General features: G+C 41.2%; 1 protein-coding gene across 4 annotated transcripts; it reads right to left on the reverse strand.

The window, feature by feature from the left end:
- Positions 1–829: 829 nt before the first annotated feature.
- On the reverse strand, positions 830–27,965 carry SLC5A1 (solute carrier family 5 member 1). Of its 4 annotated transcripts, none has more exons than XM_074159812.1 (15): positions 27,876–27,965; positions 25,657–25,728; positions 17,991–18,095; positions 15,589–15,648; positions 15,155–15,259; positions 10,159–10,264; positions 9,854–9,934; positions 8,536–8,756; positions 7,418–7,553; positions 6,497–6,604; positions 5,294–5,444; positions 4,501–4,669; positions 2,300–2,515; positions 1,888–1,990; positions 830–1,053 (listed from the first exon to the last, which is right to left on the reverse strand). In XM_074159812.1, the coding sequence occupies exons 1-15, from the start codon at positions 27,960–27,962 to the stop codon at positions 830–832; spliced, it is 1,944 nt and encodes a 647-aa protein (XP_074015913.1). In that variant the 5' UTR covers positions 27,963–27,965. The 4 variants fall into 4 exon arrangements, with proteins under 4 accessions (XP_074015913.1, XP_074015911.1, XP_074015914.1 ...); XM_074159810.1 differs by having other exon boundaries at positions 1,882–1,990; positions 27,876–27,962; XM_074159813.1 differs by having other exon boundaries at positions 830–1,032; positions 27,876–27,953.

Below are 27,965 nucleotides of genomic sequence, written 5' to 3' on the forward strand. Positions count from 1 at the left end.
ATACATAATATATATAGTGCATATATATAATGTATTGTATGTGTATATATAATATATGTATTTTGTACAAAAAGCTTCACATTCAAGTATAGGTACATATTAAAATATAAAGAAAGGACCTTTTGAAGTTAACCTTAAACAAAGAATCTATCATAAGCAGAATTCTTATTACGATCATTGAGACATGTTCCCCCTAATTTCAAAATGCAATCAATTCAGATGGTTAGTGTTCCACTGATCACTGAGAAACACAACACAATGAAAAGTGAAAAAAAGAGGAAAAGTGTTACAATGGAAAGTTAGATATTGTGTCAGATACATCAATATATACATAAATCCTTTATGTAAGATATCCCACGCTTGGAGGGAATAAAAACTATTTTTAATTGAATTCATAATACGGTCCCTCAGTTGTTGTGGGTGTTTTATAATCAAATTATCATAGCCAAAGGAAAAAGAAATTTGAATGATCAGAAGGAGGAGGGTTGAAAATCAACCCTAGAAGGTAGTTTACAAACCCTGATATGAAATATGGCTCATGCAGCCTTGATTTGCACCTAAAATATGAAATGTATCATGAGTAGAGAATATTGGATGGAAAATCTGAGCCTCTATTAGCCCTGGATTAATTCAGAAATTCTCTCTCTTGAAATCCCAGCAGCCTTCATCTTTAGATTGTTGAAATTATGATCAGACAATCAGCAGAGTAAATCACCCTGATTTTTTACAAACATAGACAATGAAAATACGAAGTGTATCTAGCCCTAAATCTACGAGTCATCGTTTTTGCTTAACAATACAGTACAATTTCAGGCCTGTAATCAGAGGTTTATGCAAAGAAGGCATGGCAAAATACAGCCACAGTCAATAGGATGATGCCATTGATATTCACAACATTTCTCCAAAGCGGCACTTCACTTGTGTCGGTCAGTTTCTTCTTCAATGCTTCCTCTTCCTCCTTGCTCAGTTTGGGTCCTTTTTGTTGTTCTAAGCCACAGAACCAGTTGTACGCTTTCTTAAAGCATCCCGGTTCTTCTTGACTTTCCTCGTTAACTGGAAGGAATAACACACTGGTCATGAAATGTAAGCGTGGACCACCGCATGCACCAGAGGATTTCTGTGACTGAGGACATGGCTATATTTAATATAGCAGCTCTGGTTTACGGTGAGAATTACACGGAAACATTTTAGTACAAGGCAGTACTTTTCACAGCTTGCCTGGAAAAAGAGTGATTTTCTACATGTTGTAAGAGAGCCTTTGCAGAAGACGCTTGCCCCTTTTGCAGCCCAGAGACTTGGTATTGGAGAAGCAAACTATGCTGTGAAGATTAAACTCCATTTTTTCAATACTTTCTATACTTTTAATTAAAAGATGAATAAATTAATTTGAGGATACTTATGACAGGGAAATTGGCAGCAGAATCAGAAACCCAGCAAAGAGAGCAGGTGGTTTTGCCCAGATGGATGTCTGGCAATTTGCTTTCATGGTCCCTTGCACCAGATCGTTGCTCCTTCAATCCTGGCTACTGCCCACTATTTCCAAGTGAATTCTCATTGTTTCATTCCAAGTGCTGGAGTCACACGCAGTTCTGCCAACATACACCACCTCTGACCTGAAGCATCTCCATTGTTTTAGTCCCAGAACTGCCATCTAGCTACCTAGAGAACAGGATTTTCTGCCTTTGAATCCACTTCACTTCTGGTTTACACTGAGCTTGATAGAGTGGTAAAAGACAGCTTCCTCGCCATTTAAATATGTGGGGTTTGAGGTTTGGTGTTGGGGGGGGAGAAGATGTCTTTGAATATCAAGCATGTTAATGTTTCTTCAGGAATGAAACAGGGATACTCAAATATATTGATAGAATCTATAGACATTACAACAGTTACCTGATTCCTCATCCTTTTCATCAGCTTTGTCCTGCTCGTCTTCTGCATCAAGATCAATACGTTCTTCTTTGCTGTTCCGCAAAGACCAGCACAAGCGGTAAAGCTGCCATGAAACAAAACGAGTTCATGAATCTACAGCCTGACTACACAGAGACAAATCAGTCTGTCCGGCACCTGAACAAGCTATAAAAACACAGCATCCCAAATGTCTGTTAAGTCAATGTCTAAGATTATCAGGAGCCACTGAAGATTTGTGACAGATAAATGAAGACTATTTCCTTTGCTTTCTTAAAAAGACTCTATGATGTGAGTAGCTGGAATGTCAGGAGGCAATATACCAAGTACCAGTGTTTAAAACCGGTGGTTTCATTAAGTTCCCTTTCTTGAGGAGCAGGACTGCAATAATACTCACGTGTACATCAGGAATGGGCTTAGTCATGTAGGAGACTCCCAGGATGACGATGGCGGAAACCCCAAAAAGAATAATTGCAAAGTAAAGGTAGTGAATCCCACAGATGATGAACGGGCAGTTGGAAGGGGTCACGCAGTTGCCAGTCCCATAGGCAAACTCCGCAATCATTCTACCCAGTCCAGCGAGCAGCCCGATCATCAGGCCCCAGAAGGCACCCTGCAGACAAAGTGGCAGAAGTATCAAAATGAGTAATTTCAGGCATGGGAACAAGCTCTAAGCTTTGAATAGGTGCTGGAGGAAACATGGAGGTAGTTACGTTTTACGCTGGCTTTGGCACATGGGTTTTAACCCAGATACTTTCAGTGACCGTATTTACAGCTCAGTGTATTAATCCAACTGAAAGGGACGACGCCCAGCAGCTCAGAGAAAGAATATGGAGGACATTTTATCCGGCTGATTTCTCAAAGTTTGTCTGTCTGCACACAACGCTCTCCTTGTACAGGACAGGCTCCAGCCACAGACTGCACATCCCAAGGGTTGTTCTCACATCTCTTTATCTTTGAGTGCTAAATCCCTGACAGTTCTAGCTAGCAAGTGTGTGTCATTACTCCTGAAATGTGTGTGTGGTTTATTTTCTAATGACCTTGTTAGTAATTAGTTAAAAGTTAATTCTCAATACTTTGGGGGGATGTTTTTCTGCTAGGTATATATTACTCTAGCCCAAAGTATAAAAGACACAGGTATGCCTGGGCGCAAATTGAAATATAGGAAATTTTACTTTGTTTTACTCTAAGGGTGACTGAACATTGCAACAGGTTGCCCAGAGACGTGGTGGAGTCTCCATCCCTGGAGATATTCATGGACCTGAGCATCCTGCTCATTAGACCCTCTTGAGTAGGGGAGGTTACACTAGTCCAGAGGTGCCTTCCAGTCTCAGCCATTCTCTGACTTTGTCAAGTCAAAAAATGATGGTAACGCAAACTTCTAAATCTCCATTAAAAAAACACTGTAGGTTTAATGCTCGGTTTAAGAACAAAACTGTTTTAATTACTCAGTGGTCAAAGTTACAAAAAGGTTTTGGAGTAGGACAAGATAGTTAATTCCATTTCTGGCAGAAAGAAAAATGATTCAGAGCAAGAAATGTTGATAGATCTTATAAGTCATTACGGTATTGGAGTTTATCTTGTGCAAGGCTCCAATTCTCAGAAACTTTGATTCTTGTCTCCCCTATTTACCCAAATTTAAATTGTGCAGTGTACACAAACCCCCATGGTTTACACTGAATTCTTACTCAGGTAAAATTCCAACTAAAGACAATGACAGATTTCCATGAAGAGCACAAAGATTTAATCCATTTGTGGGGTTTAGCCATATCGGGATAGGAAATGGAACATCTCTTGTGTGTAAAACAGGCTTTTCTTGGATATACACGCAAATAACCACTGATCTGGTCTCAAGAGAAAACAGTGAGAAAAAAGCTCGAGCCATATTAAAAACCCTTCTCTCTCTAGGCTTTCTCATTGGACTCATCCTCCTTGGAGCAAACCTGAGCAACAGGCAAGTATTGTTATTCCTAGTATTATAGAAAAGAAACCAAATTCCTGAGTATTGAGTTTTCAGGATGTCTGAGACCCAGTCACCGTGACTGGCCTATGGTCCCACCAAAGCATGTGACAGACCTCACATCTTCCGAGTTACTTACAAAGGCTTAAGTACAATATTTCTCAGTTCACTGCTCTGTGAATCAAAATCAGTGGTTCTCAGACTAGGTCCTAAAAGCAACGGGAAACAATAGCTTGTTTGTTTAAAAGATCATTAGCAAAGTATATAGTGGTCAAGAGGAAGGTGAAAGGTGGTATGTTTGATAAAGCTGTTTGGCGACCGATATCCTATAAGATTACTTTCAAATATGTCTCCATAAATTATCCATTTGACACACTTCTTGGCAAAGTGATAGATAACCTAAATTTCGGAGCTATCTAGGAATTCCTAGGTGACTAGTTATCAGATTACCAAACAACTTTTTCAAACTAATCTCTGAAACTTCGGGCCCTGGGGTATGGAAACACAGAATCCCTGGGCAATAGTGGGAATTAAAATAAACAGGAAGAAGTTGCTAATAAAAGACACTAAAACAAAAAAGCGGTTCTCCCAATGCCTAAAGGAACATGGAGCATGCCTGTTTCCTAATTTGTACTTACCTGTTCATTGACCCGCTTGCAGAAGACACCAAGCAGGAAGACAGCAGCGATGGGAGGTCCCAGGTAGCTGGTAACTGACTGAATATAATCAAAGAGCTGCCCACTTTGAGCCGACTGCACCACAGGCACCCAGGCAATGCTGATGCCAATTAAAAGTAACATAAATGCCCTGTAAACATAGCCAGATATTCAATTAGCCGCCTGCTTAGAAGCATCTATCAGAAAGAAAAAAACAGCAATTAATCAATAATTTAAATGTCCATTTTGTTTTTCAGCCAGCAAAATCAATGATAATGGCCAATTACCATTGAACAAACAAAAGAAATCCAAGCTGGATATTGTGTCTGTCAAATATCCTCAGCACAGAGCTGAACATGCAATCAAAACATAGGAAATTACTTTTTTCCTTTGTTTGTTATGTCTAGAGACAAATCAATAGCAGATCAACTAGAAGAGCTAGTTCACTGCTGCTGTAGTGTGGTGTAGCATAAAGCCTGTGAAGAGACTTTAAAATAGTTCCCTTTGAATTGCAGTAGGAAATGTTGGGAATTAATTCAGCTTCCATTTCATGCACCACTGTCAGTGAAACTGGAAGCAAGATTGGTGTTTCTTTCCAGAAGGAAAGCGAGGGTGGGACAACCTGTCCGGCCCCAGAAGGCCACTGCTGCGCTGCCCACGCACCGCCAAAGCAGGTCTCACCCAGCCACTTGGTGCATGTTTGGGAGGCTGCAGCCCGTGAAGCCCCTGGTGCTGGCCATGATTGTACGGCTTGGGGAGACCCAGCTGCACGTACCTTCCAGCTAACATCAGCTCTTTCTCAGACGGCCGCGTTCGGAATTTGGTGTAAATGTCCATAGTGAACAAGGTGCTGGCACTGTTAAAAATGGAAGTCAGGGAGCTCATCAGGGAGGCCAACATGACTGATAGCATCAGACCCCGCAGACCTGAAATACAAAGATACGTGAACTGGGGTGAGCATTGTGTGACCAGTCTTGGTATGTGTCACCATCCATAGTTCTCGTCTCACCCTTTCGGGTCAGCCAGCTACGACTGTGGCTGGCGTATTTATGTGCTGGTGCTGGCCTGGGTTCTCCTGCCATGCAAGCAGAGTAATGTCTGCTGAGCTTTGGAAAAGCTATTTACAGCAGTGACAGGGCAACTCTTGAGCTTTTAGAACATAAGTACTTCTTTTGTGAATGCTGTCTAATTAAATGATAAAATAAAAATCAAAAAATACTAAGCAGACTTTCCCCAACAGTTATAAAAATAATTTCTCTTATTTGCAGGCAAGTGCTCACTTAATTGCAGTTTATTTGTAAACCAGTTGTTTGGCAAAAAAAAGTTTCTTTTACTGTTTGAAAATCAGAGTAAGCCACTTTTCCACACGGTATGATCTAGTCAACACAGTATGGGGATGTACTGTAGGATTTTAATAATACCATGTACAACAGTTATAATGCAATGGGGAAGTACTATAGATATCAGGGAAGTACCATGGTCTGTGTAATATCATAATCCATCTTTCTAGCATTATGAACCAGCTCTGTGGTTTTCTGCAGATATTTATCTTCAATGTACACCTGTCCTCTCCAGGGGACTTATTCTCTCATTGAACAGGTGTCCTAGGGGACAATGTGCACAGAGAATACTTTCCACTCCCACCTCAGTGGGTTTGCAGGTGTATGTCTCCAACTCAGAAATCCTGGCAGAATCATTCTTTTATAAATCATTGGTGAAGTAGGTTATTCTTTTACCTTCATAGAAAGGGAGTTCATTTACCATTTCATCACTCAGGATTTGCCAGCTGAGAGCTGACATTGTCAGTGTGTACCAATTCTGCACCTACAGCTACAACTAATACAGACTACCCCTTTGATTAATAGTTCTAGCATGAATTTTTGAACTAAATATGGGACTTAGGCTCCTTCCTTTTTACAGGTAGGCAGCCTCACCTTTCCTAAAACAAACAAACAAACAAACAAATACAGTGTCTTACCATTTGGCATAAGCTCAACTACCATTTTGGGATAAGCGATATTTGTACAGCCAACTGCGGTGCCACAGTACTTCTGGCAGACTTCAGGCACAACACAAGCCACCACATCTGAGGAGAGAGTAAGGAGAGAGGGTTAGACAAGGTCATACAAACAACAAATTGCTCCCAAATTAATAAAGCTTCTAAAATTTATCTCTGTGTTTAACCACTGGATTGAGATGCTTGATATCATCCATGGTCTGCTGGCAGAGAGGAAAGTGATTCTAGGCCTTTATCCTTCCTTTCCTCTCTAAAAGAACTCTGAAAGGTGCTGCAGGCCGGAAAAAAAAAAAAATAAAAAAAAATTAAAAAAAATCAGCATTAATTTGCTGCTTAATTTGTTGTTCAGGACTAACAACACCAGGAGAGCAAGCAGAAAAACAAGCAGCAGAACACAAAGACTCCTCCCTCCAACATGAGGATCTCTCCTCCGCCTGCTGTTAAACACTGGTGGTGGGGAGAGAGGGGAGACTGGCATTTCCCCCACACTGCACTCAGGACTGTTCATGGCCCAAAATATTGCCGCCTGTGGCTGATGACTCCTCCTCTGCCAGCAGAGTATCAGTCCTGGACAGCATCTTCCTCTCGTTAGCCAGAGTGGGGCTGTAACAAGCACACAGCTGGGGAGGGACACTGAGGAATTTCTCTCTCCTCAAACGGACAGCAGCAGCATTAGCAGAAACCTGGGACCAGGGAAAAGAAACCCTGTGGCTTCTTACAGTGTAGTTAGTTTTTGTGCATATGTGTGTCTGGACAATTTGGGTGACAAGATGACAACCTTTTAGGCATTTTGGAAGGGACAGAGAATAGGAAATGGAGAGAGACTGGCAGTGAAAGACAGGCAGCAAGAAGAAATTTGCATTTCTGTGTACATATGCATACCTGTATACAAAATTCGGCTGATCATCCCAGGCATCACTATGATAAACATGGGCAAGAGTTTCAGGTATCCACACATGACACAACCAGCCTTCACATGGGACATGTTCTTGCCAGAGAGACATCTTTGGACAATAACCTGCCAATGAGACATGGCAAACATGGCTCAACCAAGAACAGCACTCCATGAACACACATGCCAAGTTCCAAATACAAGGTACTTAATCTCTGTGATAGTGAAAGAACCTATTTACCATTTCTGTCACTAGGGAAAATAAAAAACACACAAAAATCAAATGATATATTTGGAAAAAAAAAAAGGAAAATATCATTTATCCAGTGTAAGTTTAAGAGGTAAGACTTTCTCACAAGATGTTCTTAAAGCAGATAAACTAAAAAGCCAAAAAAGGAATAAAATATTGACCTGAGCAACAGATAGTTACATCAGGGTTTTTGTTGATTTGTTTAGAAGTTGTGAAGATTATCTTTCTCACAATTCAGAGTGCAGATAGATCACTTGCTGGAGATTGCAACACCCACACGTTGCAGTTGCAGGAGTACATTTTGCTCTACACGTGTCAGTGCAATCTCTTGGGGAAACTGGACAGCAGGTCTTAGGGAGAAGGAAAGAGGATTGAGGAAGAGTGTCCAGACTGAACGACCTGACATACAAAAAACATCCTCCCAGGACTGTGCGTGCAAAGGTGAAAGTCACACAAACAGGAAACAAACTAGTATTACTGAACGGGGAACCGTATCTAGACCCAGTCTCACAAGGATCATTTGATGCATGGTTTCCTAAGTAAATACTCACATTACAACCTCTCTGTGTTTTTACATATGGTCACACATTAAAAATGAGACAGGAATTATACACAGTGTCTGCTGGGCACAGTGTACAATAATAACTGAAAGAGCAGCTGTTCCATTTTCTCACATGTGCAAGTGGTTTAGAAACCAGAAACTGAAAAGTCACTGACCAGTCTTGAAATGACTGCCATTTCTGTGAGCCAGCTTTGAGTTACAGTGGGGGAAGAGCACCCCCAGGTCACACCCCCAGGTCACACCAGACTGCAGTGCTCTGTGTTTGGTATTCCCAAGGCATACGGCTCCCACATTACCTGATCTGTGCACCAGTACCACAAAGCAATGATGCTCAAACCAAAGACGAGCCCTGGCCATGGCAGGTCCCCAGTGACGGCATCTCGGAAGATGTGAAAGGAATCCTCCCGAGGAGTGTAGCATTCGGGACTAATCGTAGTATTCCCATAGGAGATGTTGGATGGAATTGCATTCATGTACTTCTCCATGAAAGCGTCATATCCTCCTACTTCAGAGAATGCTGAAAAATAAAAAGTAAAAGGTGCAATAAAGTATTTAATACTGAAATCTGAAATAGAGAATGAGAGGAGGAAACTCTCCTAAATACAGGTGTAAAAAACCCCTAGCCAGTATACATCGACATTTTCAGAAAACAGAATACAGTGTTTTGTAGTATTCACACAATCTAAGTTCCAAAGTGACCTTTCTTTTCAGGTTTCTGTATAGCTCACAAACATTGGCTTGGGCTCCACTGTCTCAACGTGGCTTCTAGACACCTTGCCAAGAAGCGAAAAGTGGATACTTTATTTCCATGCACCTTACCAGGTCACCTCAGTCTAAAGTTATTCCTGTTGTAACAATGGTGGAATGATCTCATTTCAGTGGAAGACCTCACTTGAGGGAAACCAAGCACTGAGAAGGATAAGGGAAGGACACTACAAATTCACAGAACCTTATTACTACTTCTTTCTTTCATATGATCCCTTCCTATTAATTCTGTTTCACAGCATGATTTCGGTTTTAAAATGCATATGGTCTTCTGGACACACACACTGTGCTATTCATAAACATTCCCTTCGTACCTTTTGTCCAGCTGACAATATGACATCCACAGGTCAACTACAAGGCTCACTTAAAATGTTAATATGTTTGGGTTGTTTTAACACAAGCTACCAGCTAGAAACAAGGAAAAAACACGCAACGTGACCCACAGATCTTCACTTTGAATCAGAAATTTTCATGCATTTGCTTCCAAATATCTATGAAATTCTAATCTTCTTAAAATAAGATACTCTCTGAATTTCTCAAGAGTATCATCATCACCTGCAAACAGCTCTGCTTTTACCTCATTAGCCATCACTAGTCCTGTTCTGTCACGGGATGCTATACATGACCTTACACATTCACCTCTGCTTTGGAGATGGAGTGGTCTCAGTGACTAAAGGGCTCGGCAATATGCCTATTTTTTGGCAACATGTTTGTTTTCTTCCCTGATAAATAGGTATATGAACCGAAATCTGCTGGTTAAGATAAGAGTTCCATGCTGCAGGATCCATTTCCATAGCCAGTGTGCATTTGTGGTTGAACATTCCAGTTTAATTAATCTGATCTACTTACCAAATCCCATGAGGATAAAGGATCCCACTACCATGATAAATGTTTGTAAGGTGTCTGTGTAAATCACAGCTGCAAGGCCACCTAATGGCAAAGAAAAGTCAAGACAAATAGGTTAGCTCCTGTGCAAAAGCCTCAGTGGAAATTGCTTTTTTTCCTTTTCTCACCACCTCTCTCTTTCAAACAAAGACCACTGTAGGTAACTCCCCTTTCAGGTTTTCATTTCTCCCCTCTCGCCCATCTCCCCTCTTCTCTTTTTCCTGGCTTCCCTAACTTCTTTGGTTTATCAGACTGCTCTGCAAACTCACCTGTGATGGTGTAAAGAGCAGTAATAGCAAGCAGGATAATTATGGCCAAATAAAGATTCAGCCCAATGGCCAGCTGTATAAATACAGCTCCAGAGAATATGTCTGCCTGTGAAAGAAAAAATGATAGACTAAGCAATGTTTAAAATCATGATGACGGAACATTACACATTCATGATGAGGGTACTGAAATACACAACTTCCCCCTTACAGTACACACACACACACAAAAAAAAAAAAAGTGCAAAATGAAAATAGAGACCATTTTTAGTACAACTGCCAGACTCCCCTCAGTGCCATGCTGCTTTCAGGACAAGAGTTGTACTTCTCAAAGAATTTCCAGGTTTTTTTCAATGGCTCCTTTTAGTGAGACACAGTCATCTCGCTACTCTATGCTTACATACTGAGAGGCAGCTTAGTAGCAAATTACTTAAAGCTCAAGCTACACTTGCTGCTCTGTGTGGGGATGGATTCTGTTGCACCTCCAGACATGGCACGGTTCTCTTATGCTACCTTATAAGTGTCTTACTCCTTCTTTACTGCTTGCATACGTGTGGTATAGCTAGTCTTGCTGGTTCAAGAGAAAAGATGATTAAAGGCAAACATATTATCTCCATTTTTAAGTTCCTGTCAGAATAAATGACATCAGTTGGCTAACAGAAGAGACCTTTAACTCTTGCGTAAGAAAGGAATTGTTCAGGTTTCAGAGTAACATTCTGGGATTTTAAGTAGTTCCTGATACAGAGATAATTTGCATCAATGTTATTTATCCAAGTTCGCAATCAGAATAATCTACCCCAGTGCACTTGTAATGCATTACTGTAAATTATGCTTTCATTAGAGGCTTGTATCTGTACCTACCCCTGCTCCTGAGCATCCAGTTCATGGGCTTATCTCCAATCCCACCCTTTCTGTAGACCACACCACCTACAAGAGCTCTATACAGGGTGTCCTGTCCTCACTTAACAGTACAAGTCCTGGTGGCGTTCAGCAAGCTCGGGAGCTGCAAAATGCCGCAGGAACTGCCCATATGCAGGGTCTGAGAGACAAACACCATGACATGTGCCCTGGGGGTGAAGTCTGCACACACAATTACTGCAAGGCTGCTGCCTGTAAGAGCCAGAGGTTCCACAGGCTGCGGGATAACCAGAGCCTGTGGCACAGACAGTCACTTGCATCGCTTTTGTCCACAGCTAGGATGAGGTAAGCCAGGGCAGATACACTAATAAGCAGTTATGGTGTCTGCCTAGCTGGGAGATGCTGGATGAAGAAACCCTCTTCATTCCAGAGACACTGAAACTGAGACTGCAGGGTATGACCTCACCCTTGGTGCACTCTGGAGAATGAGGAAGATGTTCGGACCTCTGCAGCAAGAGGTTCTCCAACCCCACTGCCCTGACATTCAGAAAACATCTGTGAATCACACCAGATGATTTGATTTCTTATAGGTTTTAGTACGGAACTGGGAACCAGGACATTTAGCTCCTAACCTGTGGCTGTTAGACCATATCCTTTTTCCCTTCTCTCTATGGGACTTTTTTTTCCTGTCTTTTCACACCACTGACCAGCTTATGTCCCTGATCTGTCTTTTATTGTTCTTGGCTTTAGTTTCGCCTACATAGCATTAATTATTGGTCCTAAAATGACGCCCAGAAAGAAATGTATAGTTAATTATTTAGCATCCTGAGCAATATATCACCTTCTTCAAATTGCTGAGTTACCGTTACCTTCCAACTTCACTGCTCCTCTCTCCCAATTAGGTTATTTCTTTCCAGTATTTCCTGTTTCTCCATTAATACCCTTTTATGGACACTATTTAATCCTTATCTTATCTCTAAATAGACTAAATCTTTATTTTACATTATAAGCTATTATAAGCTATCTCTCCAAAGCCATCCACAGATCATGCAGGCACAACTGGCAGAACACATGCCAGCTGAGTGAATCCAGCTGCAATGTTAATGTGGGAGTCAGGGTGGTGGCACATACTCTTTACCCCCGACACCATGCAGTCCTAGAGGTTATCCTTCTACTTCCTCTTTCCCTTGGTAAGTCTATACCCATACATTTTCTACTGAAATCAAGCACAATGAACGTAAAGAATGTGCTGTAACACATTTAGAAATTTCAGTTTACAATTTCTGATCTCTTCAAAAGCATTCAGGTCTTAAGTCCCTTTTGTCTTGTCATAATTTAGTCAATTACTCTCTGTCAAGATTTTTACTAGGCCATTTTCTTTGGCATAATGACTGATAGCAGCAGCACTAGTGGGTAGCAAGCCCCTGGAAGCTGCTATGGGCATTACTCACAAAGTACCGGATGCTTAGGAAGCACGTACACGTGCTAAAGAAATCCTTTGGGCTCACAGATCACGTGTGTCCTGATCCCAAAGATCAACACCTTGCAGCATGGCCTTGTCTGGCAAGTGGCTGATTAGCCACAAAACAAGGTAGGAAATCAACAAAAAACACACGGAAAATGTGCAGGAAAAGAGAAATGGTAATGACCTTGTACAGAGGTGTGCAAAGGGAATCTGATCATCACATGGCAGCAGGCACTGTGCCAGAAGGAGCATGCCAGGAGTTACACGACCTGACATATTATATTGTTCATTGGAAAGCACCATTAATAACTATATTATTAAGAACATTAGATAATAGTTTAACACATCAAGGAAGAAGTACACTAAATAACTACCCCAGAAACAAGATGCCACTCTTCTACAAGGATAAGCATCACTAGGTATCGCTGCCAGCCAAACTGATAGGTGTGACTGCCCATTAAGGGCAGGGCAGAAACCGACCCTTCTGTTTCAAATCTCAATAAGCCCCAAAGATCACAAGGGAGTGTTCGCAAAGGCAGCAGTCAAGGAAGTAAAATGCAAATCTCCAAGCTGGCTATGGCCATGGATTGTCAACACGTGGGGATGTTTGGATACACAACGTGCCTCTGGGAAGAGATATCTGTGCTACGTTCACGTAGCATGCGTATCTCTACCCAGCCAAAGAAGTTAGCCACAGTCCAGGATGGAACAGCCCTTCCCTCTCTGCTTCTGGAGCTGGTTCATCTGGAGACAATCTAAGCACAGTGTTGCATAGCATGGCATAGTAAAACCTCCTCTGACACCCTCTGACAGTACCTGAAACCTCCAAGGACTTTGACTGTTCTGCCTATGCTGAACAGGCAGATATGGCAAGTAAATCAGACCTGGGCAAATCCTGCCCTACCAAATACAGTGACGTAAGACAACAATGCAGAAGACGTGTTTGTGTACTACAGAAATCTGAGCCACGTTTGTACATGGGACAGACGCTGTCAGAGTTGTTCAGGGTGGATGGAGGCAACGAGAAATGGTTATGGGAACTTGTGCATCAGATTTTTCCCCTGCATGGTGCAGAGAAATGGCAATTCCACACACACATCTGGAACAATGGGGTTGGTGGAAAGTTGGGATGGGCCACTGGTAGAGTGGGGTCCAGGTAATCTGCTGCTGTCAGGATCTCTTGACTACTGCTTTGCTGCCTAATAAAACAGGACCACAAGAGCATGAGTGGGTGCTTCAGCCTCATAACCACACTGGAAGCTTAAATGGAGAACATGTCTTGCCTGGAAGCAAGACACCCCAACTGAAACAGTGTGAAATCCCATGAACAGATCCTCAAGCATTATAGAGGCTGGAAATAAAAGACAGTAACTTCAGGACCTGCGTAACACCTTGATGGGCTCAGTACAAACATATGTTGCAGAATAGGACTGTGAGTCATCTGACTGGAAGAGTTTCTCAGCTGCCAGAGCTCTGTGTCATAACTGGGATTGCTGATTATGGTAGTTAGGCACAACTGCAGCAAATTAACTAATCTTTTTGAAATACATGGAGATTCAACTCTAAGGGCAGCCCCACAGTACCAGCCTGTTTAATTTATAACTTTTCTAAGGATTAGTTATCATGAAGATGTGAGAATGAGAGCAAAAGGCCAATCTTTTAGCTTAAATTGCACTATTATCACTCAGCTCCCATTCAGAGGGCAAAGAGTAATCTGCCATGGCAACTTCTGCAAAACAACAGATTGAGGTATGCCTGAACTGTGGACTTCTTCAGAGGCTTGATAGTTTCAAGATATATGGAAAATACCAGCTCCCTTGCTACTTCACAACAAGACAACCACTTAGTTAATAAACATTAACTTCATAGCACCTTAAACTTTATACCAACCACTTGCCCATTAAAAGAATCTCTCCTTTTCCCTCCTTTCACCTCAGATGTTTTCATTTCCCTCCTTTGCATTTCCCCACTCCCTTATTTTCTAATTCCTATTATTCTCTTTTTGTCCATAGCCCTCTTGCTCTTTTCCATCATTCATATTACTGATGGCATGTTCACCAGAGGATGCTAAAACAGACAAATATGAAGTCTGGGGACAAAAATTCCTGCTCCTTCAGAGCACAGTTTTTCTTCTGGAACCAAGAAGAACCGTTCATTCCCCTTAGCAGAAGAGACAGGGGGTTGGAGTGGGGTTTTGTGTGCCCAAAGCAATACTAGAAAGTTTCTAAAACTACATGGTTAAAAAAGCAACAGCTATTATTTCTCAGAGAACTGAAGCAGGCAAAAGGGTACAAACTGGTAGGTTGCGACCTTTTCCTTCACATCCCTAAGATAATAGATTCAATAGATAGAAGTTTCCTTCGACTCTGACTTGTTCTAGAGGAGAGCATACGTAGAAATAAACCCTAAAAACCTAAAAAAGAAAGAGAAAGCACAACAAGTATCAAGAGACACTGACAGGAAGGCAAAAAAACTCAGACTGCAGAACAGATCAGAATACACAATCTCACGAGACAGAATAAAGAAAATACAAAATCATATTTTTACCATCCTTAATTCAACCAAGGAGTCCAAATTAGAAACAACTGACCAATTGTGTGGGCAATATTGTAAATGGGAGTTTCTTTTCTTTAGATCAATGTAGGATAGAAGAAATGATGCAGAAGTTTTACTTACTGAGATCTTTGTGAAAATATACAGGATGAGAGAAAGGACTGACAGGTAGACCTGAATCCGTTTACCACCAAAACGTTTCCTCAGATACTCTGGCATTGTCACCACCTGTAGGGGGGTAGATAAGGTTTCAGATAATGGGGAACAGATACAAAGCAAATTAGAGGAAGCTTTTTGCTACACAGATACTGTAAGAGTGCAGGGCAAGGGGATGGGAGCTGCAAATGCAGTTGCAAGGAAGAGCAGCTCCAGGAATCAAAGGAGAACAAGGAGAGAGTACCAAGTACTTCTCAGCTCAGGTCTCAGAAAAGAAACCTAATATAGTACAGCTCCAGCATGCTCAAATCTCGTGCCATTCATAATGGCTTTGCAATATTCAAGACACGATCCACCAACAGAAGCAGCAAAGAAAAGCACAATGTACTGTTTTGACTTACCCCAGCTTTGACGTAGATGGGTACAAACAGCCATCCTAGAACAACCACAAATATCAGAGCCTGCAGCCAAGACAAGATCAGCTGAATTAGCCCCCTCTCTCTAGATAGCACTCCCAAAGACCATTTATCAGACCCAATAGCAGCTAGAGACTATTGAAACCACATAAACATGGGTATTGTGAGGGGGCAGGAGGAGGAACTGCTCAGTCCTTTGATTTACAGTTGTAAATTTGGGAATGAAATTTTGGCCAAAAAAGTTGTCAGGTATTAAGCAGCCTGGATTTCATGCTAGATGTCCTAGAGAAGTGCATATGATAATAATACATTTTCTAGAAAAACAGCCAAATTCTGCTTACAGGATTGGCCTCTAATATCAAAGCACCAATCCACTAGCAACACCAGGCTACCCTAGCCCTCTTCAGAGCCGGCCCAGGGAGCCCAGTTTAACAATGGTTAAAATGCAACCATTTCTGGGAAATATTACAGAAGGTGAAGTCTGCTACCTGAGACCTATTTGCCAGCATCCTGATCCCAGAGCCACTAATGCAGGATACTTTCCCACTCAGAAGCAGGTATGTTGTGACATCTGCAAATTGAGGTACTGGGAAGAATAGAGCCTTCTTTTAATTATTATTGTGATCATTAACTGTGTTCTGCACTGGATCTCTGTGTGATGTCCGTATGTTTTACAGCAATTCCACATACTGTACAGGATGTGCCACATGCATTTAGCAAAATGTTTTGTATTTCCACATTACCATTTCATAATGTATTTTGTGTTACCAAGTGCATTTTGTGAACTATAGATCTCACTATTTTGCAGTGTCACAGTTTTCTGACTTAAATGGCCAGTAAATGCTGTCTGATACAGGGTTATACATATTTCAATCAAGAAATATAGTACAAAATCCTGCTCTCAGAGCCACACTCTGCTTTTATTCTGTCCACAGGGCTTAGAGGGGTTTCTTAACTGTATCTTTCAGTTTTTTGTATCTTTTAAGTGCTTAGATAAAAACCATAGAAATGGACAAGAAATCCTGGGTCAGCTTCTCCTGTCATACTAATACAAATTAGAAACTATTTCAGTGGAATAATAGAGATACACAAGCACAATAACAGTCAAACTTAATATTTCTTTCAAAAGGAGAATCAGATTTTACAGTTAAGAGCAATATTTCCACCATGTCTATTAACCTGTTCACCAGTGCCACTATGTCTTAAGCAATGAACTATGTAGTGTATCTGCTCAAATACACATGTGCATCTTTGCTTCTTCCTAAACAACAGTTGTTGCACACCGTGTATTGATATTAGCTCACAGAGAATCTCCCAGGAGATGAACTGTTTGAAGAAGGGTATGGTTTCTAGAGATTTGAATACCATGAAATTTCAAGCAATGCTTGTTCTGTTTTGTTTTGCTTAGTTTTGTTACAAAGAGAAGGGGAATCAGGTTAGTTACAGGACTAGTGTAATCAAATAGAGAAAGATGACAAATTAACTGTGCGCATCTCATAGAGTTCATTTTAGCCTTTATCCTTCTTCTTAAATATTTATATCATATGAGTACTTGACTACTTGCAGCAACCATCTACTTGCTAAGGAAAAAATCTAAGTCCCTCAGGGTGGTATCCCTCTTTCACTGTACAGAATTAAATGCAAGGAAAGTATCGACCTATGTACACTCATTGAGTCCTTCGTGTCATGGTATAATCCCTTCCATGAAGGTGAATTAAGCCAAGCGAGGGCATTATTATCCACACCCACTGTGAACACAAGGAAATGGACTGAATTAGTTCATGTGAATCTCTGTGCTGTTGCAGTCAACACTACTCCTGGTACCCCAAGGAGTCCATTTAAAGTCAGCTTGGATACCTCTACCCTGTACTGCAACCACAAGCAAATCACACGCAAAATTAGAAGAAGGAGAAAGTGAAGAGGGAAAGATTTTTGGAATGCAGGTAGTTGTGAAGAATGTCCAAAATTTCTTATAGGCTGCAAAGAAATCAAAGCCCCTTCAACAATTCCTGCATAGCAAAATGCTGTAAAAAATACTATGGATTACAAAATTGATAAATTCTTCCCAACATCCTGCAGTCTGAAAGTGTTCTTTATAAACACTTTTAAAGTCATCAAAAGATATGTATAGAGAACAGAATCCACCAATTTCAAATGCTCTCTAAAAACCTCATTCAACAGAAAAGGGTCATCTTCTCCCAGCAGCTTGGACAAGGACCAAGGAGGATGAGCTAAATAGTGGATTACATTGGCACTTACTGGTCTGTACAGAAAATAAGTGTTGCCAAGCTTTGACAGTCCTAAATTAATAGCCAATGTTATTTTGATTAACCTCTGCAGACAACCCTGATGTCACAAATATGATCACTTAAATGTGTGCCACTTACATTCCATTCATATCCTCCGATGGCAATTCCTCCGGCTGCTGCTGTTCCTGCTATTCCCACAAAATGCCCACTGCCAATGTTACTGGCAAACAGAGAAGCACCGATCTGGAAAGAGAAAGAACAATATTTGTCTCTTAGGTCCTGTTCACGGTAACTTGAAAAAACGTCATGTTCATTTGCTATTTTGAACTCATGCCTGTCTATCATCAGAGGGTGATGATGAGAGTGATTGACTGCCAACTTCCTTAACAACTTTTAAGACTCCCACTTATTGCTCCCCTGGAGAATACTGGAGACTCCAGCCATCATATCTACAACAACAAGAAAGAACAAGATGTTGCATAGAAGATCTTCTTCCAGCTCAGTCAAACAGTTTATTACACTAATACAGATTTTAAAATATTTGCAAAACTTGCCTAACTGACATTTGGGTGATATCCAAACACTAAGGGAAGAAGATTGCAATCTGCCTTGCTCAAGGAGGAAACGATAAGTGCATATCCACTTGTCAAGCTGGCACTCCCTATTTCATATTCCATAGTCTATGGAACTAAATCTATCATCGGTGAGAGTTGTGCAGACTTTGTACTTGGTTCACTTTCAGTTAAAAGATACTCGATTACTAAAAGATACTCGGTTACTGAATTGCATGGCAGAAATACCTGCTGAGAAAGTGCTTCTGGAAGATGCAAACAACAGGAAATCAAGGAGCTATATTTAAGGAGTGCTGGATCTCTAAGAACCCCTAATATTTCACTGATTGTACAAACGAAATGGTGGGTAGAACATAGGAATTGGTGAACAGGGAGAGACTGAAATACCAAAAGGTTTTTGTTGGATTACAGACAGGCAGGAGCCATTCACAAAAGAGATACTGTGCCAAAAGACCTAATTCTTTATCAAATAGCTCAGACAATGGAAAAAGATGAAAAGTTATGAACTTAATTTCCTCAAAATGAAACCATTAAAGGCAGCAGAAATGCCTAACGATAATTTACAAGGTCAGACATTGAAGGATGCAGGGTGAGAACTCGAGCATGAAGAAGAGGTTGGATTGGGGTTGCAGGCAGAAGAGATGTGAGCTGGAGTAGCTCCGAGATTAAAAGGCGAGTGAACATTTCTATTTTTAATTTATGTTCTCTGAGAGCTACAAAGGAAAAAAAAAAAGGAAACGGGGTTAAAAATAAAAGATAAGTATATAGAAAGTAGGCAAAAGAACCTCTGCTGACCAGCTTTTAATGCACCCATTTAAGGTAGACCTCTCACGCTGAAAGATCATTTAAAATGGTGCTTTAAAATGGTGTTTTAGACATATGAACGCAGGACCTGCATCCGGCACATTCTCCTTATGTAGTTCCCAAGTACAGATGTTTGGAATATGTCCCTTTCAAAACGGAGAAATATTTCCTCACTGCAGCTTACTGGGAGATTTATAGAGTCCTAAAATGTATATGAAGGGAATAGTTACAAATTTCCAGGTCTCCAGTCACTGCAGTGAGTTCTTTGAGTAGCACTAAAAATTAAGTCAATCATTCTGAGAGCACAGGGATGATTGCCTGAGATTCGGGAGGATAAAAGGGATTTCCTCATAGAAATCCACCTCTGAAGATCAGATTTATTCTATAGAGCTGTGCCATAGCCAGGAATAGCAAACATGCGCTTCAATTCAGAATCCTGACCTCTAATCACAAAATAATTTTCCTCCCCCATTTTTTATAGGCAACATACGAATAAAATTTATCAGAGGATTCCACTCTTTCTTTTCCAAACTTACTTTTTTCTCTTTCCCTCATTGCTCCTGAGGGAATCCTCCCTGATTTCTTCTACTCTTTTTGCTGTGTCAGGAAAATTATCTCTCTAAGTTCACTCACTTGTGGATTTTAGTTTATTTTTTTTACCTATTTCTAGAAGTCAGTTATGCCCTACAGAAATGTAACCAGTTTGTCAGACGACAGATATTTCTACAGGAATGGGAAGTGTTGCAACAAGCATTAGCAAATAAGCCAGAGAGATCACTGGTAATAAAGAAAACTTTTTCTTCTAACCTCTTTGTGCCAGCAACAGTGTTTCCCAGCAATGATTGTGAAGAAACAAATACCATTTATACCAAGCATTAGCACTGTTGTCCAGTGCTTTCCCTGGAGATGAATAATTAAACTTAAATCTAGGTTACTAGAAATGCAGTCAGCAGAAAAGATTAACCACATTAATCTCTGATTTTATTTAATGTGTTCCCTCTCCTGTTTCAAAGGCTTGAAATGTACTGCGAGCAGATCCAAGTAACGAGAGCAGCTAATGAAGAACTTGAAGAACTGACACGGCTGTAGTGAGCTTTGGCTCAGTGCCCCAAGCCCCGGGAGATATCCTAGCACTCACTGACAATGCTGGGTTCCCGACTTTACTCACAGTACTGTTGTATTGAAAGAAAAATACTAGCACAAACAAATCCAATGTTAAATTACCACCGTATTTAGGGCCAGCGCAAGGACAAAACAATGTGAATGCAGGCACCACCTTCACTTTCTAAATTTTCTTCTCTGAATTAGGGAACACCCAGTGCAGCAGAACTCTGAGATCAACACATACTAATAATGGATGCAATTAAAAAAAATGGTTTTAATTGTTATGTATACATGGAAAGGTAGAACATAGCTTCCGAAGTGGGAAAATGCATATTATCCTTAAAACTGCAGCATGGTTAAAGCAAGAGGAGTGTTAATCAAATACGCTTGTGTCCTGTCAGCTGCTGATGCCAGAGGGGAAAGAGAAGTCCTCCAGTCTGGCTTGGCAGCCTTTAGGGATGAAGGAAGAAGGCAGATGGGCTCTGGGCCCAGGCTGTCCAGCTGAAGAACTTATTGCTGTGGGATTTTTGCACAGAAAAGGCTGGTTACTGGGATTGCTTGATTTACCATTGGTAGATGCTGCAGGACACCTATGCATTACCTAAAGAATTCTGGGCTGAAACTGGGTGATGACAGAGGGAAACAATTTTCTAGAACTGTTCTCAGTGAACGTGTTAGTGAATTGATTTTAAAAAGAGATCTAGGAGGAAAAGTAAAGAAGAAAGTTGATTGAAAGGAACAAAAGCTGTTAAGAGGGAAAGAGGGGACAAAAAACTAAACTAACCTGAGGCAAACGTGGAACATTAACTCTTTTAAAGTCTTTTAAGAGGTCAGGTTTTAACAAGAGTACTCTGTTCAGGAAAAGTACCACCACATTGCAGAGACATGATGATCACTATGTTTTTTCCATGTTATTCATTAACCGTTTCACCTTGCTCTTTTCATTAACTTGAGGATGCACTGACATCCTGGCGCTTGTGGTTCCAAATCGTATACGATGTACTCTGCAAATCAGTGACCACTGCAGCGGCAGCGTGCAGACTCTACCGCTTGTGCCTTTTCTCCCTCCCAGACCTGCTAGCACATATCCTATGCCCCTAATGTCCGCTTTCCTGTTCGAAAATGTTGGCTCGGTATCAAACTCCGTTCCCCAATCCCAAACACACCTTGCCTGTGGCCTTCAGCCCCTCTACAGAGAGCAGCAGAGGCTCCCTCAGACCAGCATGAGGCCACGAGCCCTGCCCTGAGGCATTGCTCCTCCCGTGGGTCACCTGCAGAAGCTGCTTCTCAAACCCCTCTTCCCTGGACAGATTTCTCATTCCCTTGTTTGAGCACTACTCCTTGGCACCATCCATGCTTTTCTTTAACTCACAGCTCTTCCCTGCAACATGTGATTTACCCTGATGGAAGGACATCATTTTTCCTACCTGAGCTTTTTGGGATCACCCTTAGTCACTTTGGAAAAATCAGTACCCTGCTTACAATGAACTATTACTGCCACCCTTTCAAGGCTCTGAGACACTTCTTGTGTAGGTTTTTATTCTGCTTTCCCAGTTACTCTAAAAATTCTACGTCTTGCATTACTGCCAAATTAAATCACATTTATACACTTCCCAATTCACTAAGCGAGAGAGATGGATATATAATATGCATCAAACGTGTCTCTGTCTTCCAACAAGCCCGATGGCTGTTGGAACAGCACAGTCGCAAGCAGGCTGATCCGATACCTTTCCACCTTTGTCCTCTGAGACAGAAACAACACCTCCCCGATGTTGTTGTTTTCCTCCTGGAAAATTCTGACAGATTCTGTAGAAATCTGTTTCACCGAACTTTTCCTTTTCTACCAGATTATTTTATTATTCTTTTTAGTCTGAAAACTATTGATTTCACACTATTTTTTGCATGGAACTTGACAAAATAAGTTAATTTCTTATTCCACTTTACTTAAGAAAAGGAAATACAAATCTTATTCATACCAGAGTTGTTTTTCCTGGCTCCTACAGCAGTGTCAGATTCAGCAAGCAGTGAGAATTCTGAGAATATGTAAAACTTAACTGGAAGCAGAGATCAGAGAAATCGTGCCAGTGGTCAGTTCTGATGGCCTTGGAAATAAGCCACGCAGAACTCAAGCAAAATTCTGGGTGGTTTTTTTTCCTTAATTCTTACCTGTCTCACAAAGATCAACACATAAGTGACAACAAACGAGCTGAGTTCCATTTCTGTTTCAAGTATAGTATGTCCTTGACTCTGCATACTTCCTGCCTCAGTAAATCTTTCTAACCACAGCTGGACTTCAGATACCCAGCAGATACTCTTTGTCCCATTAGCATTTGTGCCTCAGGAACTGAGGTATGTAAGGTAACCCATAATTTTGTGCAGACAGCTCTGTCTGCAAAACTACAGAGCTGGTTATGAGTATTTAAAGAGCCGTATGTGTCTTTCCTGAAGACATTTCCCTCAAAGCCCAAGAGACCAAAACCAGTTTCTTGAAGGTTCTTCTCTTGGTTTCTGTAAAAAGACTGTGGAAAGGGAAAAGCATTTCATACCATTATGATTAACCCACAATGGATTTCAATTTATGGCAATCAGTGAGAATGTAATTATATACCTTGATCCCTAATTAACTATTGGAACTACTGAATTGGCTCATCTACTGCACCAGGACAAGGATTTCAGTGAACAAACACAGGAGTGATGTATTACCTCTGCAGAACAGCAGAAAAGACTGAGTTGGTTCTGCAAAATACTAAGCAACCTTCATGGATTCTGCTGGAGCCAACAGTCAGAGCCAAAGTGGGACAGATTTGGCCCAGGATAACTGTCTTGATCCTACTTTATCCATTGAGAAACTGAATCACAATCAGGCAAAGTGACTGAAGAACATGCAAAATCCGTATCAAAAGTGGACTAGCCTGATTGCCAGAGTCTCCTCTAGTCTACGAAACCACAGCAATTATATCATTTAAGTGAACAGAATCCCTTTCCCAGGCTTGTCAGTAAGAGATCCTGATACACTGCTAATGAGCCTCTTTCCCTGTGGGGTCAGGAAAGCCACTTATGGCTGCCCTGTAGAGCATAGAACATAGCACATCCACTGAAAAACACAATTAGATTAAGGGAATTAATTTTATAACAAGTTTGTGGAAGGATTTTAATTCTTTTTTCATTTTTCTCTGTTCCAGAAAGCAATTACATGGCAAGGTTCATTATCCTGAAATTGCAGGGAAGAAATCTGATAAATAAGAGTCCACTTACAAAACAACTTCCCCCACCCTGCCTCTCATCTACCGCGTTTGGAAACGTATCTGGGCATTCCAGAACCATGACATGGTCCTGACGTGGCACAAAAGAAAAGTCAATGCACAGAAGAAGTAAAAAAAATACACACGGCATTAGCTGTTGCAGAACTGAGATCACATCTTTGACTGAACTTTCTATACTTTCATTGGTTTCCTAGTCATTCCAGCCCAGTTTGCACTCGGTGATGGACATCCTATCTACCTGCTAAGAAGTGGGAATAGGTGTTTTGGAATCTCTTTTTATCCAAGGCAAACTTTCCAAGGTGGTGCTGCTGACATGGTATTTAGTTTGTGGTTTGAGTGCTTGCCATTTGTTTGTTTTGAGTGATACCAGGAAGAATAGCAAGAAGGGTTTACTTTTATGGTGCAGAAAGACACTCCTGGCATTCCAAAGGGAAGGACTGAAGGGGTTGTGTGGGACCCCACTGATGACTTCATCCGTGCTGAGTGCTGAGCTTGCAGAGTTTGGGAAGGAGAGAGAGGTGATCTTAGCACCAATCACTGCACCGTGGGGTCATCCCTCTTCCCACTGGAGGAAGGGAGCCTGCTGAATCTGTTGGGTTTGTGTTGGCAGAGAACTCAGTGTGAGATAATCTTCCCTGGGCCTTAGGGGAGTCATTAGGAGTTCCCAGTGCCACTGCAGCAAGACAGCAGTTTTATGTGGTGAGTGAGTCTTTCCTGCCTTGCTTCTTCCAGCTTCATTTACATCCGCACAAAAGGGCATATTGACCCTCGACAGGCACAGAGAATAGCACAAGCCTAAAACCAGCCCACTGATTAAAGTGACAGTTAAGCAGAGTAATCTGGGTTTTTTCTCTCTGCCTAGAATTATGGGATTTATCTTAAAATAATTTGGAAAATTTCTCTTTCCTCAATCTTCTAGTGGAACTTGAATTTTCTTAGATCTACTACATAAAATGAGGAAACCTTTTGCTGTCACTAGCCTTTAATCTTTTTATATCATTAAGGAGGCAGTCCCAATCCCTTCTAAAGGCAGACAGCAGCTCCCTGAAGCACAAAACAACTGAGAGATGTGTAGGTATTTCTGCAGCCAACTTTAAGAAAATTCCTAAATTTTTAGACAACAAATATTTACTCTCACTCTCCCTGATCCTGTAACTGAATCCATGTGGGTGAAATCTTCAATCAAAGTCTTGAATCAAAAGTCTTAATGAAGTGCAAAAACATTTTTGGAGACTGCATGCAAGGTCAGGAATGTTGAGGATTTCCATTCAAGCACATGGAAGCATGTACAACACAAGTCGTACAGAAAATGCAGGTTTGTCTAAGTTTTCTGCTTTTCCAAGAGGTCACATTAAACAGACTGTATGGTCTAGAAGAAATACACAATTGTTTCTACTATCATTTCTCCCAGAGGCATGCTAGATGGCTATGAACATATTTTGTGTCTGTGACTCCTTTTCTCCACCTTGGAAGAGAATACAGTACCACAGAAGACAAGCAATATGTCACAGATAATCTTGAAATAAATTTAAACTGTATTTTATCAATAACTTATCACAACATTTCCAGGATTTTCTCCTTGTACAGACCAGAACTTGTTACCGAAAGTGGAAACAATAGAGCAATACAAGGTAAAATTTCAGTTAATTCTTCTCTGTGATAACCTCAAAATGAGCCAGCTTCTTTGAGAAATGTGAAAGTAATAAATTAAAAATAATAAAAAGTTTTAAAGTGGGCTGAAAGGCAAAGCACTGGATTTGTCTACAGTGACATTACCAATGTACCTAGGTGCAAACAAGTTGGTCACATAATCAAGACAGCTCAACAAGGACAACTTCCCCAACACTTTTCCCAGCCCATCAGGTGTTTTTTGTTGTGCAGTTTGCCCGGTATCACCATGGCTAGAGAATGAGTTTGAAGCACATCTACATGACATAGCCATCACCGTCTCAACAGTATTCTAGAGATACTTAATATTTAAGGACTAGAAACAGTCATATGGAAATGGGTGCACATACACACACGTATATTTTGTATAAACACACGATATATAGCACTCACCGGCCACCAAACCATGCTTCGCCCAGCCAGGAAGAATCCACCTACTGTCCCTCGGTTGGTTGAGTACATAGCCTGGGGAAAAACAGAAAGAAAGATTGAATCATATTTTAAGTATAATAGCCAAGCTATATACAGACTAAGAACAAATAGCTAGAATGGAGGGATAAAATATATGGGGGGAGTAAAGTGGAAGAAATAAACAGCGTGGCTAAAAAGAACAAGCTTATGATGAAGAAAATAATACAACTGAGCAACAATTCTTGTATCTAGGTCTACATTAACCATTCAAGCTTTATTGCATCACCTTTCATTACAGTGTGAACATTAAAATAATATTAAATTTAACCAAAAAAATGATCATTCAAATAAAAGCTCATGTGAACACTTCACCAGGGTTGCAATGCCTTTGATTTCAGGCATCAAAAAAGACTATGAGTTACAAGTTCATTAACAGAAACTCTGCAGGCTTTTTACTCAATACTATCCACCCCCACCAGATATCTACAAAAATCTATTTTCTTGTTGTGATATCAGCACTATACCCACTTCTCTCAGAATTTTGAAAAAAGCAGCCAACTAAAATTTCCTTTTCACACACTTGTTTTGTGTTTGTCAAGGGATGGGCTTTAGAGGGAAGCTTCGTCCAATTTTTGTTAATGACCCTGATCCAAATATGGTATTCCCATTGTCTCCTCTGATGGACTTTGAACAGGCAAATAAAGAAAGACAACTTGGGAAAATTAGCCAGATCTTTTCTTCTGATGCAGAAGAAAGCAAGTAAATACAATAGATTTACATTTAACTACACACAGCAACTGAATAATATTTGTTCAATAAAGAGGACATTGTTGCTGGAAAGAAACTGTTCCAGGAATTAATCAGTACACAATTGCCTGACAAGCCACAGATCAGCCCTTTTTTGTCACAGACCTTTAATACAAAGTTCAACTACAGCAACAGCCAGACTTCCATGGCAAAGACCCAGCTCCCGCCTGCGAGACAGCAAGGTGTTCAGGAATACTGGGAGGGAGATTCAGGTTTTTTGCCACGCTTTTGGCATCCACAACCATGACGAAGAGGTAAAGAAAAGGTTGTGTCCATTCTGTGTACACCCCAAATTTTTGGTGCTCTTCAAAACATTGCCAGGCTGCTAGAAAGGGAGGTTTGTTTTGCATCTGGCCCCTGGGATGCTCCTGGCAAGCACAGCATTGCTGAGGGACAATGCCTCCTCTCCACTTGCTAATGGTCAAGTGTTCAGGTGACCAGAGAGCTTGCCCCAAGGAAACCAAAATTTAGTGACATTCCACTGTCTGCAGCTTTGTAGCTCACAGTAGTGGCCTATTATCTTCAAACACTTTAGCACGGAGGTTCCACCAATAGAATAGTATCTGCCTTTCTCCATCAGCTGTGAAAGCACTGGGCTTTGTTTTTGGATTAGGCACTGAGTTTTCCCTTGCAGTCCTCAGAACATTCAGCATTGACAGGGTGAGGGCAGGAGGCATCGCTGGGCTTAGATCACAAACAGAAAGTCACTGCCACAACTTGTCACCCCTGAAACTGTTCCTTCCTCATAGTTTCAATGGCACTGCACCCTATAGTGAAGGTCCTGCAGGCAAAAAAAGCCATGATAATGCCGTCCTCAAATGGCACCTACAATCTTGACCCATCCCACTCCTTTGCTGAGAGTGCTCCGCAGTCCCTGGTCTGTCACACAGTCCCAGCTGCAGCTTTGCTGTTACACCACCGCACTGCCCTCCCCACACATCGGCTTCACCTCCCTTCTTCTCCCTGCAACTCCTTCTTCTCACTCCTGCTATGGCATCACCTGACACCACCCATTCCCACTGCAGTCCCCGGGCTCTGCCGCGCTAAACCCTGTCTCTTCACCTCCACCTGCTTTCAAACGGGGACTCTACTGGCCTGATCTTTACTGATCAGATCGCTCAGCTCCTTCCCCACTCAGACCTCATTACTCCACCTTCCCTGCTTCGTTCCACTCATCCACCTAAACGGATGCCTCCACCAGTCACCATCCCCTCTCCAGTAAACACCCACATTTGTCCCACCATACACTTATTAACAATCTCAATTAGGCACCAAAAGCTTTATATAATTATACATTTTCATGTACTGAGCCATCTTCCCAGGACCCTATGAACTACCTGCTAATCATTAAGTAAAAAAAAAAATAATAATAATAAAATAAAATCCCAACCTACCCATAGTCCCACTGCCAGGACTACCAAAAAATAGATGACAATAACAGAGATGTCCGCAGGATTGTTGATCCTTATGGTGGATTCCATCCT

This window comes from Numenius arquata, chromosome 16 (genome assembly GCF_964106895.1).
Source record: "Numenius arquata chromosome 16, bNumArq3.hap1.1, whole genome shotgun sequence".
Lineage (NCBI taxonomy): Eukaryota > Metazoa > Chordata > Aves > Charadriiformes > Scolopacidae > Numenius > Numenius arquata.